The 19,026-nt window shown below is 37.4% G+C and overlaps 1 protein-coding gene across 7 annotated transcripts in view; it reads right to left on the bottom strand.

Moving 5' to 3' along the window:
• BMPR1B (bone morphogenetic protein receptor type 1B) overlaps positions 1-19,026 on the bottom strand; it is a 416,974-nt gene that overhangs the window by 12,003 nt on the left and 385,945 nt on the right. For all 7 annotated transcript variants that reach the window (XM_060654629.3, XM_060654632.3, XM_060654630.3 and 4 more), the window contains 4 exons: positions 15,166-15,262; positions 13,929-14,067; positions 9,672-9,864; positions 8,572-8,869 (listed from right to left, as the gene is read on the bottom strand). In XM_060654629.3, coding sequence (XP_060510612.2) covers positions 8,572-8,869; positions 9,672-9,864; positions 13,929-14,067; positions 15,166-15,262 — 727 coding nt within the window. The remainder of the gene's footprint in view (positions 1-8,571; positions 8,870-9,671; positions 9,865-13,928; positions 14,068-15,165; positions 15,263-19,026) is intronic.

The following is a 19,026-nucleotide window of genomic DNA, read 5'->3' as shown; positions in this document are numbered from 1 at the left end:
GAGCCTGCTTCACATTCTGGGTCTTCCTCTCTCTCTCTCTCTGCCCTCCCCTGCTCATGCTCTCTCTCTCTCTCTCTCTCTCTCTCAAAAATAAATAAACATTAAAAATATTTTTAAAAAATCTCTGTTGTATATAGACCATAAAATGAGACATTACCAATATCTAAGAGGTTAAATAAAATTTTGTTAAGCAAAGTAACATTGCAAAAGATTACTGTTAACCTAATGGCAAATGCCTTCAGCACTACACTTAAATGACAAACACGCCAATTATAAGTACTTCATATCAAACATTATAAAGGGGCAGACCCTCCAAGACATATATAGCTCCAGCCCCTCTTCACTCAGGAGTGTTTCTATATTGGAAAGTAATTAAACTGCAGCTCTCTCTCAGGTTTTCAGTAACGTTATCTTAGCTGCTCCCAAATTAGGGAAGAGAAAAAGTAAGTTTGTTCATCTTCAAGACCAAAAATAGAAGCCAGGGATATTGACACTGGGGGACCAGGAAGAAAAAGAGGCCGTAAGTAGAGATTCTTACATGCAGAGCATGTAAGAATAGGGGATAAAGTAACTGAAGGAGGGGGTCAAGGAGGAAGAAAGAAACAGGAAAGGTCAGGGCTCCTTCAGCTTTCCCTGGCTTCCTTTTCCATGAAGGGGCAGTTCATGAGAAAAGACAGATACTGTACAAGGAGGGTAGAGTCGGAGAAACGAACTCTAAATGCACAAAAGAATCCTCTGTGCTGCAGCGGCCACACGTACATGTGGTCAAATCATAAACTCACTCAGAGCAAAAATAAATACCAACTTCAGGATACTAGCTACTTCCGGGTCGGGTAAAGGGGAATAAAATAGGGAGCAGAATGAAAAGGGCTATCTTCAACATTGCATTAAAAAAAAAAAACAAAAAGACCAGATAAAAATAAGGCAACTTGTTAACTTTGTTAACATTATAACAATTGTTACATGAGTGCCTTATTATTTTTTATACTTTTCTGTATATATAAATATATTTTAATTAAATATATTATAAAGGAAAAGAATTCAGCAGGGTAAGGAACAAGAAAAATGTACCTTTCAAGGATTAAGGGATAGGTTGGAAACATAAGGCTCTGAAGAGCAAAAGTGGACCAAAGTAGAGAAGATGAGTTTCTACCAGGAAAAACCAAAAACATTCCATCAAAAACATGGGTGCCACGTTCACTGTAGAGGAAAACATGATCTCTCCTGCCTTCCAATGGAGAAGAGTTAGAAATATTTGCACAAAGGGCTCATAACTGAAAAATTGGGTTTAGAGGACTACAGGGGTAGATATTTTTACTTACACTTTAATAATTAATCCTTCTACTAGATCCAACATTGGCTTTCATCCCTGTTAATGTACCAGTATGATACAGGCTTAAGTAGAATGTGAAAAAACATAAAAATATAATTTGAATGACACACCTGGGTGGCTCAGTGGGTTAAGCATCCTACTCTTGATTTTGGCTCAGGTCATGATCTCACAGTTCATGGGATCGAGCCCCACATCAGGCTCTGCACTGACAGCTCAGAGCCTGTTTGGGACTCTTTCTTTCTCTCCCTCTCGCTCAGCCCCTCCCCCACTTATGTGTGTACACGCTGTCTCTCTCCTTCTCTCTCTCAAAATAAATAAACTTAAAAAAATATATCTAAATATAAATATAAATATAAATATATTTTTTTGAACAAAATAAATTAAGGGTTGTCAGGCAACTTCCTCTCCAGGAAAAAAAATTGTTTTAGAATCTTACATTACTGGGTATTTTTCTTTATGAACTTTAGGGACAGTGGGCTGGGACAGGATTAAATAAAAACACCTAAAATTTTCTGAATAAAAAATAAACAGTAATTTGGGAGGTTGGGGGTAAAGAGGCAAGTCAATTAGGGAGAAAAAGGGTTCTCCCCTCTGACCTAGAGTCATGACAAGATGTTAAGCTTCTGTAGGAAACAAAGATCAGGAAAATGTTATGGTGGCATGAATTTTATGACTAAATTTTACACAGTGCCCTACAACATATCTCAGCAAAGCTCTCTTCAACCTTGAGTTGACGGTGTTCGGCAAAGAAAAGAATCAGCCACTATATTATGTGGAGGTATAGCAAACATATATATAGAACATATATCAAAGATATAAGGCTGATAGGACAGAGAGGAAAACAGTTCCTTAGGGTCCCCAGATGCGCTGTGAATGAAACCGAGTTCCCTACTGTATTAAGTAGGATTAGGGCTGATGAAGTGTAATTTTATTTGATTCTCAAAATGTAGGATGCCCTCAGCTAGGACTACATAAAGAGGCATGAAAACAAACTTCATATTTCTGACCAAAATCATTTGGATGACAGTGGTAGGATAAAGAAAGTGGCAGCATGGTGGTGTAAGAGGTCTACAGAGGAGACCAAACCTTCCAGCATTCGAACACTCTCAGTGGCTCCTTCTCATCCAACGGGGATACAAAGTGATCGAGGGTCCTCAAGGCAACTGCTTTAGGCAGGGAGAGGGCAGCAAGGCACACTGACAGTGTGAGACAATGGCAGCAGAGAAGGGAAGAGAAGGCAATGAAAGGATACAATACTAAGATTTTCCTCTTCTGAAGGTGACAAGGAGGGCTGATGAAGTAGGCACACGGGAGAAGCAATAGGACCTGCTGGGAGACAGATTTCATTACTGACGTGGTTTAGAACCTTGGGAGCACGGTGACGATTTTAATCGGTTTTATTGTCTATGGACAGTGCCGCTCCCTACTGTGTATGTGGCCCCCTGGGTCTGGCCCTGGTACCCAGAGTGGCACGTGCACACTGCAGTTCTTAAAGTAACCAGCAGAGGGAACCGTGGAGCTCCTGTGAATGCAGAGAGGCTCAAAGTGGAGCCTCCAGCAAGGAGCCAGAGAGAGCTGGAGGATGAGCCTGGGCAAAGCATGGGACTGCGGAATAGGGCACGACTTACACTGTCAGCCATGATGCACCAGAGCAGGGGCAGGCAAAAGATTTTTATTTTGGTGGCAGAGTATAATAAAGCAGATTTTTAAAAACACAGTCTTCGCCTTAACCTTGTTTTGGGTTAACTATTTTTCAGGTTCATTAAACCTCCCAATTATAAACACATAGCAGGAATTCTTGCAAGAAGAGTTGCATAAAGGAAAAAGCCACAGGTTCGGCACAGTGCACATTCCCCCTGTACCATCGGCTGAAGGGAGAGGTGCACGAAAGACATGAAGATCCCACTGTGGCCATGAGAAACCAGCTTGGGGAATCAAGATGTTAGCTCCAACCAGGTGGCTGTGGCTCATGAAGCCTTTGGTCACACGCAGGTGGTCTTCTGCTGGGTGTTGCTGGTGTCTAAAACAGAGAGATGAAAGAAGGAGAGAGGGAGAAGGGAGATAAAAAGGTAATAGGGAAGGAAGAGAAGCAAACATTGCATACCTTTAATAATCTAAAAAGGGGTTTAAAAAATAAGAATTCAGTGATCAAAAAAGAATGAAATCTTGCCATTTGCAAAACATGGATGGAACTAGAGTGTATTATGCTAAGTGAAATAAGTCAGCCAGAGAAAGATAAATACCGTAGGACTTCACTCATATGTGGAATTCAGGAAACAAAACAGATGAACAAAAGGGAAGGGAAGCAAAAATAAGATAAAAACAGAGAGAGAGGCAAACCATAAGAGACTCTTAAATACAGAGAACAAACTGAGGGTTGCTGGGGGGGGGGGGCGGTGGGGGAAGATGGGCTAGATGGGTGATGGGCATGAAGGAGGGCACTTGTGGGGATGAGCACTGCGTGTTGCATGTAAGTGATGAATCACTAAAGGCTACTCCTGAAATCATTATTGTACTATATGTTAACTAACTTGGATCTAAATTCAAAAGAAAAAAGAAAAAGAAAATAAACTACTCCAAAACAATAAATAAACAAGAAGAACTGAACTTCCAAGAACAATGAAAGAAGGGCAGGAGGCATAAGACTTGTAAGGGAAGCCAATGGTTTGCTTGAGGCTTGCAAATGACATCTGAAATTAACCACTCGGGAAACATAGTAGAGCCTCCAGAACCTCCTGGTAGGAAGACAGAAGCAGCCTCCCAACGCATGAAAGACCCTCCTGAGCCTTCAGAGGAAGGGACTGTGCACATCCCTGGGTGTTTCCTACAGCATCTGGTAGGTAACAGTGGTGCTGGCCGGCCACGCTGAACTCTGCCCAGTCAGCTGCTAACCAATGAGGACAGTTTTCTGCTGCACTTTCAAAAAGACTCAATGCTTCTACAATTAAATCCTGAGACATCTCAGGATTTCTGAGCAACAGAACTTTCAAGCTAAAAACCCTTCAGAAGAGGGTGGACATGGCTGCAAAACCCTGACAGAGAGCAGGGATTCTGCCACTAATCAGCGGAGTTCTCGGACTCCGACGAGTCATTTAGGCATGGCACTTTTTAAATATACCACTAAGTACACAAACCAGAGGCAGGGTTAGTGCTAATGGCATCAGAAGGACGCAGAGGAAATGCAGTGCCCCCTGGGCTGGGTCACTCCACCTCCTTTGCATTTGGACAAGTTGACAAATATCAGCTGGGAGATCCGTGTTACAGACCGATCTCCATTGTAGTTTTTCTATTTAAAATTTAATAGCAGAGAAGTTCCAAACCAGGATTTTTTTTCCCCTAAGAAAATATATTATTCTGACACTGAAGGACCAGTGGGGTTGCTTGATCCTCCAAAGTAAAAAGTGAAAAGATTGATAAGTTCCTTTAAGGGATTTCACATGTCATTGTTTTGTCCTCCCAAGAGAGATTTGGGGTTACGATGATGTCTGCTTCAGCATCACCTGGATTAAGTCTCTGTTGGGCAAGAAATACATCAGCACTTACGTCATTTTCAAGAGAGTGCATGAAAAAAAAAATGAAGACAGCCTAAAAAAAATCATACGAGCAGGAAATCTCTGAAGCATAGTCCACTCTCTCTGTGGCTCTCAACTTCCTTGGGAACCTCCCAGAAATTACTTAAAAGCCTGAGAGAACACTTACCATGTAGAGACCATGGTAAATATTAAATTCTCACAGGAAGTTCACTTATGAAGTCTGAGAACTCCACACTGGGTTACCTTTGACCCCACTTGTAATAAGATCTCTAACGATCTCTGTGTGTGCACGTGCCCCCAAAATAGGAAAATCAGGAAAAGAGCAGAAACCAAAGAAATATATAAAACAAGGTTTAAAAGTAAAGCTCAAAAATTGAGAAAAGCAAAGTTCCTTTGAAACACAGAAAATAAAATGTGAAAAGGACCTCTGAAATTATCAAATGCAGCCTCCATTTAATGGAAGGAAACTGAGGTCCAGAAAAGTAAATGGGCCCACAACTGCTCTAGCCATGAGATTTGTGCCTCCAACAGCCACGGTTTCACAGCTGAGCCAGTGTCCTCAAGCCTTCCTCTCTTGATGAACAAGTCAATATATGCCAAACAGAGCTCTGAATTATCCCTTAAAGCACTCCCCTCTGCTTCCTGGAATCAGGGTTCACATGAAATTTGAAAGATCATTTAGTTTATTCTCCTTATATTAGCAGAGCTGAGTTTCAGAAATATAACACTCGCTTTTCTTGCCTATTTTAAGATCTTTAGAGAAGAAAAGTCCTCAATTACTCTGATATTGCCAAGATGTATTGCTTCAAAACAATGTTGGAATACCTATAACAAATAATTCACTATGTCATGTCAAATGGGAAATACATTAATGAATCTGGCACGGATCCTGCTCTCAAGATGCCCAGTGACAAACAGGCAAGATGAGGCAGGTACTAATATACTTATACTATCAGGCAGACAAGGGCTGGGAAATTACCAGGGAGTAGAAAAGATGATGTCATTATTCCTAGCTAGAGGATGGGTAAAGTGACTTAAAGGCAGCTCTGAGACCGGATTAAGGTACACGAAGAAGCAGGGGCATTTCAGACTGGAAACTATGCAAGGCACAGTAAACATGCAGTACATATGGAGAAAACAAATACATCAGTTTTGCAAAAGCACACATACAAACTGGAGGGTTTGTAGGACGTAAAACAAGGAAGGTAGGGGCACCCGGGTGGCTCATTGGGTTGAGCATCCGACTTTGGCTCAGGTTATGATCTCATGGTTCATGAGTTCAAGACCCACATCAGGCTCCATACTGATAGCACAGAGCCCATTTCAGATCCTCTACCCCCCTCTCCCTTTGTCCCTCCCCCATTCTATCTCTCTCTCTCTCTCAAAAATAAATAAACATTAAAAAAAAAAAAACAACAACCAGGAAAGTAGATTTAATCCAGAGTGTGTAGGACCTCTGGAGCTAAGAACAGATGCTTTTTTTCTTCAACCTGTAGTTCACAAGGGATTGTGTATCTGTCCATTAATACAAAATTTGGGAGCAGCACCTGTGTAATGGGCACCAAGGAAAGGCAGGAGGGATGTAAATTTGAGGAAAAAAAACATGGTATCTACCTTCATGGAGCTTAGTCTTCATTGGGAATAACAGACAAGCAGTCCATGAGTATTGCACAAGAGTATGAGAAATGTCATGACAGCGTGCACAGGGTCACACGGAGGGCAGAAGACTAACTAAAAGTCAGACTTAAAAGGGAATAATAAAAGGTGTCCCAAAGAAATAAACTGCAAAGATAAGTAGTAGTTATGCAAACAAAAGAGGAGATGCTGGGCACTCAGGTAAAGATAAAAACATGTTAAAACACCTGAAGGTGTGAGAAAGAATGAAGCATTCAGAATATATACTACAGTTGAACCCAAAGCTATAGGAAACCATGAAATTATTATGCTGTCCAAAATTATGTTTCAAGAAAATAAATCTGGCAGCAGCATGTAGGGGAAAAAAAATGGAAAAATAGGAAAGACAAAGACTACAAAAACTACAAAGTGCTTCACTCCAGAATCTAGAAAAATGGTAGAAGACCCAAACGGGATTCAGTCCTAGTGGGAATATCATGGAGAGAGAATCCATTCAACTGAGCAAACCAAAAACTGAAGGAACAAAGGAAATGTCAGGCACCACACATTTTAGAATGGATCAACCACAACTGAGAACTAGAAAGGAAAGCAGGTATCAGCAGGAAATCTAGCAGTAGGGAAATATGTAAGAGACAGACCAAGAACAGAACCCACAGACAAAGAAAATGAATGTGGAATAAAGGCACATCAAGAAAATAGCAGGAAGAAAGGTTTGCACACTGTGGACAGTGGAATGACAATAAGAAAGGCTTCTGGTGACAAAGATCAATGGTACCCCTTAAAACAGGAGCTCAGGAGAGAAGGGAGAAGACACAAAATCACACAAGACATTGTGAATTACTGGATTCTGCAAGCAGATTACTCTATGGAACTCAAGAAATTTAACAGGGGAGGACCGAAGAGAGGCCGGGAATTTGAGAAGCATCATAGGATTGATTGATTGATTGACTGATTGATTTGGTAGAGGAGACTTAAAAAAGGCTGTAGATTAGAAAAAGGAATTCAGAAGAGAGAAGGGATTTTTTTCATGTTGTCAGGAGGTTCTTAATTTCCTCCTGCTTTGATTTTAAAGGTGAGAACTTCAATACCATCCTCTAAATGGTGGAGACCTTCCTGTATTGGGGGCCTATTATTAAGTCACACCTCAGTCTTTACAAAAATACCAATCTATTAGTCTTTTCTCATGAGTTTTATTGTCCAAACATTTCATCATCTCCATGGCTTTTCCACTGTGTCCTTCTCCATATTCTATCAAGTCTTCTTTGGGGGAAAAAAAAATCCATGAGAGGATCCAACGAATTAATAAAGGCTAAACCTAGATTAAGTTTTTAAAAGGGTAGTTAGTTCTATGATGACCCCTCTACGCCAGCAGTTTGCAAACTCATTCTGTTTTGTATTCAAAGCAAAGGAATCATTTCTTCTAACTAAATCATCTGCAAGATAAAAGGGGCTGCACTAATTAGGGGCAAAATAGAGCCCCACTTACTGTGTACTCTTCCTCCCCACTCTGTACAAGCTGCTGTTGTCACTCCAAGGAGCCCCAGCGGTCTGAAACCACTGTGTTATGACACATGTTGGTTTATGTGTTAGTCACTTTAAGTCATGGTACAGTAGTGCTGAACGCTGACCGTGCTTTGTTAGTTTCTAACATTTCTCATGGCATAGCTATGCAAACAATCTTTCTTCCATAAGATAAAAAAAAACCACGGCCTTTATCACCACATAACATGTAGATCTTTACTAAAACCTTTTCCTACCTACAAACGTATGCAGAATGCTCACCAAATCATCCCAGACATTAGGTACTCTTTTCTAAAGAGCTTCATGACAGCTACAAACCTAATGTAAACACTGTCTAGAAGCCAGGTCACCGAGGAGCACAGAAACAACAGGACACAAATACGTGTTTCTTCAAATTAATGTTTCTACTTTTTCTCTCCAAAGAAACATCAAAATTAAGAAGGTTCCTCCTCTAAATTTCCTAGCAGCACCAAATGCCAGAATGTACAATCTATAAAAAAGGGATAGAAGAGAATCATAAAAAGTGTATTCATTCACTTTAATACTAACCTAATAAATTTGACGGCCAGGCCCAGGTCAGCTATACAGCACGTTCCGTTTTTCTTCACCAGGATGTTCTTACTTTTCAGATCTCGGTGGGCGATTGCCGGTTTGCCTTGGGTACTAAAGATTTCAGTGTGTAAATGACATAAGCCACTGACAGCAGAATAGGCTAACTTCAGCATTGATTTTGTATCTAGAGTGGTGGACTTCAGATAGTCATAGAGGGAACCGTTTTCATGATAGTCTGTAATTAGGTACAACTGGGTCCAAGACCCTGTCCCTTTGATATCTGCAGCAATGAACCCTAAAAGGAAGAAAGACAAAAAGGTTTGAAGCCAAGTGTTTTCTGAATACTATCAAGAATAATTCATATTCCCAAATACCATTCCTTGTCACAGAGGTGTCTTTGTTTAGTATTTCGTTCAGCTTTATGGTTATGCCTATGACAGTATTAAATTATGAATACCAACCAGAGGCCATCAAAACAGTAGAGGTAGAGGAACATTAAGCGTTTGTACCTGAAAACATGAGCCCTTTCTAGTCAGTCATTGATATTTACGTTATTATATTACAGTAAATAGTATACATAAGCCACGGTTTACAAAACAGGTCTGGAGTCAGGGCTTACACTCCATATTAGCTTATACTCTTTCCAACTTGGATGATGCAGGTACATTACTTCTAACTTGAGAAAATGTTTTAAAAATCAATTCTCAATATAAACTCTGGATACGCACACACACACACACACACACACACACACCCTACAGATAAAACTTCTCTAACTTTTCACAACATTTAAACATGTGCTCCTTCAAATCCCTAAGAAACCCTAAGAAATTCTGGTATTACATTTGCATTTCCTGTCCCTGAAGAAAAAATTATTGGAGAGTATTCCATTTCCAGCCCACTATTCATTCACAGAAGTGGCTTAGTCATTCCTCCTGTGAGGTCTCCCAGTAGAAACTTATGACGTTCTTGGGCTCAGGCCAAGAAGAAAATGTCTATATATTTCATCACAGGTCTAGACAGATGAGTTAATAGGCAGATGTTAACAGAAAATAGAGGAAATCTAGGAAACCCTGAATACCGCTGTACCGACTCACCCAAAATGTTTTCATGCCTCATCAACACTGTCTGATATATTTCTGTCTCTCGGAACCAGCTGGCCTCCTCCGTGGTGAAGAACACTTTCACAGCTACCTTTTCGCCACGCCACTTTCCCATCCAAACTTCCCCATAGCGACCTTTTCCAATCTGTTTCACCATCTGAATCTGCTTAGCTATAGTCCTTTGGACCTGTTAAATCCCAAAACACACTGTTAGTGTATTCGCAGCACTACAGATTTGTTTAACCTTTTTTTTTTCCTCCTCCAGAGAAGAAACAATTACTGCATGCAAAATATATTTAGCCAGTAGTTTTTCTTTACATAGACACATTATTTATATTTATTTATTATTTTATACTGTCCCCTTTTAAATGTTTTTGAGATTGATTATGGATTCTGAATTTTTGAATTATTGCTTCTACATTATTAAATATTTCATTCTACCTATTATCATTCTCATAGAGGAAAAAAACCTGAATGGTTCACCGTCACTAGCAGAATAAAAACACTTTTCACTCCCACTACTGTAGCGGGATACTGGACACTCTGAAAGGACTCACCCACCATACACTTGATCTTGGATAAATTACAATGAAACACAATTGCAATGCATTGTTGGACACAAAGAAATAAAGGAAATCTCCAAGTAAGAAGGTCAGGGTAGAGGGAGGAGGGTGGGGAGGAGGAGGGAGGGAAGAGCTGAGACCAGAGCAGGGAACAGTAACCATTAGCACATACAAAAGCCAAGCTGCTGTCTGGGTGAAGAATAACATGAGCACTGCGATCTGGAATCTAAACTCTGACCCCTTTAAAAGTAGAGAAACTGAACCTAGGGCTTTGGCATTAAGCTGGGACCACTGAGTGACACTAAATTTGCCTGAGGTTGGTAGCACCCCATGGCTCCCAGCAAGAACAAACAGAAATACTCTCCAGAGAAAATCACTTGCAGAATATTTTTCATCCCACCACTACAGCCAGCTATTAGATACCTTGAAGGAACACTTGCCACCATACAACTCGATCGTGGTAAGATGTAAGAAATAAAAAACTATAATGAATTATTGGCCTCGCAAAGAAATACAGGAAATTCCCAAGACGAGGCGGGTAGGGAAGAAAGAAAATGAAGGGGGAGAAGGAAGGGAGACAGGAAAAGAAGATCCCACAGAATAAATTCCTTAAAACCAAAAGAAACAGCCACTATAAATAAGAGTCAAGAAAAACAACCCAAGTAGATTGAACCCCTTCAGATTTCAGATACAGGAATTTTCAGACATACAATGCCACGGAACACTGTATGAAATATGTAAAGAAACAGAAGACAAATGAAAAAGAAGGAAGCAGCAAATAATTGTTGAAAATTACACTCTGAAGTGGAACCGTTAATTGTCACAGTCGAAAATGTAAAATGGACAGGTAGAAGAAAAAGAGCAGGTTAGATCTGGAGAGGAAGTTAAGCTGGAAGAGAGCTCTAAAGAACTAGAGAGAGCAGTAGAAACAAAGAGAAAGAAAATATGAGAGGAAAGTGGTCTAAGGGTTAAATGTCTCTTTACATATGATCTGCGGCCCATCTGTACTCACATGAAAATACTGTAAGAACTCCATGCACTGAAATGGCTAAGTATTGATGATAATTTACATAATTTGGGAGGCATATATAAAGAACCTAACACAAAACTCTCACAAGATCTGACCAGAAAACTGGAATGAATTCTTAGCAGAAATGTGCTTTGAATCAAGTAAAGTTGAAATGTTTCTTTATACGTTTACACTTTTAAGGACCAATACAACTGAGTCCACCCAGATAATCCAGAATAATCTCATCTCAAGGTGAGCTGATTAGCAACCTTAAGTCCCCTTTGCCACGTAAAATAACAGATTCCAGGGATTAGGACATTTTGGGGGGCATTATGCCTACCAGAGATGTCTACCAACTAGGGTCGGTTCTGTTTTTGCATCATGGATGATTTTATTATTTCAAGAGGTCATACTAACCATTGCCAGAGGCATTAACAGCACCCATATCAGACTAGAAGCTTTTAGGAAAAAAGATAAAATCTGTTTTTTAATGCTGTTTTCTAAACGAAGGATTGAAAAATTAAAGCATTGCTGACATGCAATTAAGCCACTCAGCCTGAAGTAAATAAGGAACTCTCCAGAAGAGTTCAAACATGCTATTCAAGGAAATGTTCAATGTATTTCCACTTCTAAATGGGGGAACAGCGGCACCAAGGGCACTAAGCAGCTGAGAGACAAATCCGCAAATAGTTAAATTACTGACTAGGGAGGACACTTCCCACATTTATTACAGAAATTTTGTATTTAATTTACAGATGTTACAGAGCACTGTGTATGGAAATCTACAGAACATTTTCTGACATAAACAGTTTTGCATGCACTTCTTTTCTAACAATAATATAGCTTCTCGTAATTTAATGAATGTACTAATGGAATTGGCAATGCTTGAAAGAATAGGAACTTATCTCAAAGATAAAAAGTGTCACTAAATTATACTCAGAAATTTAAAATGTACTTTAGTTTTGAGATTTATTATAACTTCTAAGGAGGAAAACACTGGAAAACAAATAGGTTTCAGTTCCAAGAGCATAAACATCTGATTCATTAATACTGAAGGGGATTTTCATATTTGTACTTTTCTTTTAAAAAATTATAATATACAGATTTTAAAATATAAGAACCATATCTGCTACATATTAAATTCTAACAATTAAAAAAACAGTAAATTTGATAATAAAAACCTCTACAGTAAAATAAATATTTACATCCTAAGTAGTATCAGTTTGGTCATAATGACTACCTCACAAGTTATCTTCTGTCTGGTCTATTACCTGCAGAGGACATATTAATCAAAGAGAAAAGTGTTTCAGTTATGCAAAATAAGTAAGCCCTGGAGATCTGTTGCACAGCACAATGCCTACAATTAACAGTAGTGTATTGTATTCTTAAAAATTTGCTAAGAGGGTGCCTGGCTGGCTCAGTCAGTTAAGCCATGATCTGACTTAGCCTCAGATCATGATCTCATGGTTTTTGGGTTCGAGCCCCGCATCGGGCTCTGTGCAGACAGCTCAGAGCCTGGAGCCTGCTTCAGATTCTGTGTGTGTCTCTCTCTCTTCTCTTCCTCTACTTGTGCTTGCACTCTTTCTTCTCAAAAATAAATAAACATTAAAAAAAAATTTAATTTGCTAAGAGAGTAGTTCTTACATTATATGTTCTTACATTAAAAAAAATAACAACAAATAAACAAGACAAAATAACAAGAACAAAATAACAAGAGGGCAGGAGGAAACTTTTGGAGATGATGAATAGGCTCATGGCATAAATTAGGGTTATGGTTTCACAGATGTATACTTATCCCCAAACTCTTCAAATCGTATACATGAAATATATACTTTTATACATTAAGTACATATAGCTTTTATATCTCAAAAAAGTTATAATTCTTGACTTGAGATTAAAAAAAAACTTTTAGTACTACAATAAGAGGTCATGAAAACAATCAAGTAAATATGATATCCAAAGTCAGAACCAGACAATAAAGATTAGGTAAATCAATCTTAAGAGTTTGTTAAATATATATATATATATACGTACATATATATATATATATATATATATATATATATACATATATACGTATATATATATATATAAAATTGTTATTTTCTATCCCAACAATCTTTTTTGCATGGTCTATAAAGGAATCAAATGTTTTCTCATTAAAACAAATGCCTTGGATTCACTGTATGTTTTCTTCAAGTTTGGCGATGTTGACTATCAGAAAATTATACCTCTCATGAATGGAAAAGCCAGGACTTCATCCTGAAACATAAGCCCTCCAGCTGAAATGCAGTCTTCTTCCCCTGGAGAAGTACTCAGATCCCAGTTCGTTGTAATACATTTGCCTTCAAAAGCCAGGCCAAAGTTCAGTAACACTATCCTTACTGAAAGCAGAGGGAAGATGGCTCCATACTTAAATGTTTTCTAATCTGCTCCTTATCAGAATGTCTAAGGGTCTGGATTGTAACCATACACTTACACTGAAAAACAATCACCTTACCCCCAATATGTCAAAATGTTATCAGAAAGCCTTTCATCTGAGATCTGATGTCTAACTGATAGTGTAGAGCTTCTCTTTGTCCACCACCCTATCTGTTTCAGTAAAATGAAACCCCGTACTTATTGACATTTCCTCTCAGAAGACATTTCCTTTAAATTCAGGATATGTTCTTCTCATACCAGCAGAGGGAGGCCTGATCCACTTCCTGAGCTTTGAGACTGCTCAATTAAGTCTCTCAGGGATTCTCCAGGAGGAATGTACGTTTCGTCCTGTTCTAACCCAATGCTGTACCGAGGCCTGGTTTCTTGTCTTTTATACCTAAAGATGCACAGAGGAAGATAATTTAAGATACTGAATTGCAATGATGGGTAAAACACTGCAAACAAAACAGTCATCACAGCAGATTTCATTTTAGCACAAGAGAAGATAAATTTTAGTATTTATTATCCTTACATGATAAATGCTAGTACTTCTTTACCAATACAAGATACATGCTTACTATTTATTACCCTTAGTTATGATTTTCAAAATATAAATCATAATTATTTTGCTAACCTATTTTTTAAGTAAGCTACATGTTTTTACTTGGTCTCAACCATCTATAATTCTTCTTCTCCATTCAACTGCCTATTTCCCAGCAGGGGTTCAATATTTTTCTATGGTTCCACTACTCATTGCCTAAAATTTCTCCCCTTAAGGTCCCTAATTAAAGCTGAAAATTTGGGGTTTACAAAAGACATAACAGAAAACTACTTCATCTAAGATAATGTATAAAGCAATAATACAGACAAATGAAAGAAATTTAAACTTTAGAAACATCTTGTCAATAATTATGCCTCCAATTAGAAATGAATTTACTTGAATCAACTCCTATTTGCAGAACAGTATCATAAATGAGTGTTACAAAAAGCAAATGATAAAAATTTAAAGGTCCTTGATATCTCACAAAGTAGAAAATAAGTTCTTAGTGAACAAAAAGTAACTCTCGCTTAACTTTAATAACTGAGCTTATTTTAGCTGAATCACTAATAAAAATGTGGTTTAAAATTTTTCAGTATTAAGGGAAAATTGTTAACTTGGGAAATAAGGAATTACTAGAATGATTCTAGGTTCAACATGGCCATTTCTTCACTTATGATCAAACCTTAGTAACAAGTAGCTCCTGAATTCCCTAACTATCCTAAATTCCCTAAGGGTGAAATTTATCTGGGTGGCTTTGATGTCTGAAACAGAAATGAGAAGGTATCTATTAACAGCTTCATTAGGACAAATATTTTCAAAAGTAACTGATAGTATCAGGGAAATCTAAGATTTAATTCGGTCAAAGAAAGCTACGGCGAAAAATAACAGGTGGAACAGTCGTATGAGGCTCATATTTCAAACTCAGAATTCTACATCCACATGTCAGAAACTTACCTGAAGTAACAGAATAAAATAATAAGGACCAATAGCAAACTACAGACAGTTACAGATATAAGTAAGGCCTTGTGGTGTATAGGTCCATCAACAAAATCTGAAATTAAAAAGAAAGAGAGCCATAATATGGAGAATATTTTTTACTTAAAAATTAGGAAGCAACTCTTTCCTAAAAGCGTTTGCTAAGCCCCATATACAAGATATAAAAGATCCTTTTAATCTGCCAATTGATAAGAATACTGTATATTGTATAGTAAATATATATGTGTGTATTAATATATATCTGTATTTGTATTAATATGTTTGTATATTTGTATATATTAATATATATAAATATATAATTGTATAGTAAATACATACATATATATATATATATATATATATATATATATATACGTATTCCAAATTAAATAAGTTCAACTACTGTGAATCATTGTTCACCTAGGCATTTATTTCAAGAGCGTGAATTTCCTCCTCTCTGGAAGGAATAGGCTTGACACAGAATAGAAGTATAGAGTATGAATGAATGTAAATGGATCAATACCCCCAAAATAGAAGTAGGTAGTTCAACTTTATTTCAGATCCAGCTGATGGGTTTACAGGCTTTTCTCGTGTGATTTCTGGAGTGTTCCATATCATGAATTTGGATAAAAAAACTGGTCTATATTCTTTGTACATGAAACACACGGTCATCTTATGATGGATACAAGGGAACAGGATTCCTCAAAAGTTGCCAAATACAGAAGATATGATGTGCACCACTTCAAACAAAGATGCCTTTCAAAACCACATTGCTAAATTTTCCATAAATTGCATCATATTTTAAAATAATGGGTATGTTCTACTCAAAGAATTATTGTGTGATCCTTTTATAGAACAAATTATTAAATATTATTCATGTTGTTTTAACTGCAGTTCTTGACAAATCAGATTTACTTACAGCATGATTTCTTAAACTTGGAAAGCTTTATACAAATGCATATTTACTGACTGTAACCTCAGAGATTTTTGTTCCAAGTATTTTATTTTTTTACAATCATCCCAGATGATTTATATGCAAGTAGTCTCTGAAACATATTTTGAGAAAACTGACCTAAAACCAGGTGCACTTATGTAGTAACAGAATTAGCAGTGTTCTTACTATGGGGACCATACTCCCTTGAGAGAGTGATTACTTTTATTTAATTTTTAAGGGTATTATTGTAATTTATGACTTTGGTTGCTATGAACAAGAGGTTTTCCAACTGCACTCTATACTTTTAACTGTATGGCTACCTAAATGTTTTGCCTGGGGACCCTATCTCACCCAATGTAACATTTTTTTTTCACTTAAAAATATTACATAGTCCATGAATAAAAACTAAAAAGCACCAACTAATGAAATAACTAAAATCGCCATCATCTCACTACTTAGGAAAATTACTATTAGCATTTAACACATGCTTTTGCAGTATCATTTCAATGAATAGAAAAAAAAGCTTATGAGCAAACTATTTCACAAGAAGGCATTATATACACCCTTGTCCGTGGCAGCATTATTCACAATAGCTAAAATGTGGAAGAAACCCAACTGTCCACTGACAGGTGAAAAGATGAGCAAACTGTGGTACATGCTTACATACACGGAATATTATTCGACCTTATTGTGTTACGATATATGCTACAATTTGCTGACTCGTAAGGACATTATACCAAGTGAAATAAGCCAGTAACTTAAAGACAAACATTGTGTATGATTCCACTTCTACGAGATACTTAGAGGAGTCAAAATCATAAAGAGAAAGAGTAGAATAGTGGTGGTTGCCAGGAGCTGGGGGAAGCTGATGTTTAATACGTACAGAGTTTCAGTTTTACAAGATGAACAGAGCTATGGAGATGGATGAGGTTGACAGTTGTACAACATTACAAAAATATTTAGTACCACTGGATTGTATACTGAAAAGCAGTTACAATGGTAAATTCTATGGTGTATTTTACCATAGAGAAAAATTGGAGAAAAACAAAACAAAACACTGTTGCTTCAGAACTAGATTGTTTTCGTTAATAATACTGTGAATATTTTCAAAAACAATAAAAATTTTCTCCACATAAGTTTTAAACACTGCATGGTATATATGCAGGCACATCCTGATTAGAAAGTCAGTCTTCTGGGGCACCTGGGTGGCTCAGTCAGTTAAGCGTCCGACTTTAGCTCAGGTCATGATCTCACAGCTCGTGGGTTCAAGCCCCGCGTCGGGCTCTGTGCTGACAGCTCAGCCAGGAGCCTGCTTCAGACTCTCTGTCTCCCTCTCCCTCTGCCCCCGCTCCCTGTTTGTGCTCTGTCTCTCTCTGTGTGTCTGAAAAATAAATAAACTTTAAAAAAATCTTAAAAGAAAAAAATTTTTTGACGAAGTCAGTCTTCTGATGTTGTATATTTAGAAGACCATGAAGATTTTGCTCTAATACACCTTTGCTGAAATACACAAAACCCTGTGAACACTCTTACAAGTACATCATGACAGATGTCAATGGTGATTTCTTTAATCTAGATTCCCAGAAGTAGAGTTATTAATTCAACCAATATATATTTCAAGGCTTTGCAAATACATTGTCAAAATGTCCTTTAAAAAATATTACAAAGCTTTATATTTCACCATCAGTGTGACCATATGTTTTAATTATTTTGAAGTAATTTCAGTCTTATATAAAACCTGTAAGGACAAAGAAGTCGAATATGTTCTTCACAGAGATTTCCCATTTTTAAAATTTTACCATACCTGTTTTATAATTGTCTTGCTCTCTCAGTACGGGTGTCTGTGTGTCCATCTTATATATATATATATATATATATATATATATATATATATATACACACACATATATATATACACATATATATATGCATATATATACATAATATGTATATATAAATATGTATATATATTTGTATTCATATTTATGTTTATTTACTCATATGTATGTATAATGCAAAGATCATCTAAAGTTACAGACATAATGCCCTACCCATAAACACTTCAGAATGCACTTCCTAAGGACAAGGACAAGGTCTTACAAAATGGTAATAAAATTGTCAAAATGAGGAAATTAACATGAATACAGAAATTGAAAATAAATCTTACTTTGAAATATTTGGATTTTTGTTATAAACTATAATCCACAGGTCTTCATACTAGGCTGATAATCTTGTCATCAGCCTAAAATACGCTGAACAATTATTCATGATCTACACTACTTATAAAATACTAATGGAAGCAGTCTGCATCTGAAAAGACTAAATAAGAGACCATTAAAGAAATGCAGTTTTGTATTTACAACTTCAGAGACACTGCCAACGGTCCAGAGAGTAAGATGTTCAGGAACCTGACCCACAATGCAGGACAGGTCCAAAAAGCCATTCAGGCTTTAACACCAGCAGAAATTATACAAAGTAGCACATGCACTGTCTGGCAAGTGGTGCTTAGGAAATCTTGAAAATAACTTGAGGACTTTTCAAATCAAAGAGGCCAAGGTTTTTACACAATGAATTGCGTAGCAAATTTCCCTCCACCAGGTTACGGGCAAAGTCAACAATAAACCCAAGGTGAGCACAACACTACTCCAGTGAGAGCACAATTCACTGTGTTTATACATACGCAGAGGTACAAATGCCATGGTACATATACATGCAAACACTGTCCCTGGAAACTTAGTTTAAAATGTGTTTCCAATTTTACGGATAACAAGAGCAAAAAGCCTGAGCTTGCAGAAAACCAAGAGAATGCCGGATACTCAATTAAAACGAGAAGAACCAACTACTTAAGCACAATGTATTATCAGTATATGCACACAGAACACTTTTTCATTCCAGTGATTAATTGTACT

Source organism: Panthera onca, chromosome B1 (genome assembly GCF_046562875.1).
Source record: "Panthera onca isolate mPanOnc1 chromosome B1, mPanOnc1 haplotype 2, whole genome shotgun sequence".
Taxonomy (NCBI): Eukaryota; Metazoa; Chordata; class Mammalia; order Carnivora; family Felidae; genus Panthera; species Panthera onca.
This window is presented reverse-complemented; position numbering and strand designations above follow the sequence as displayed.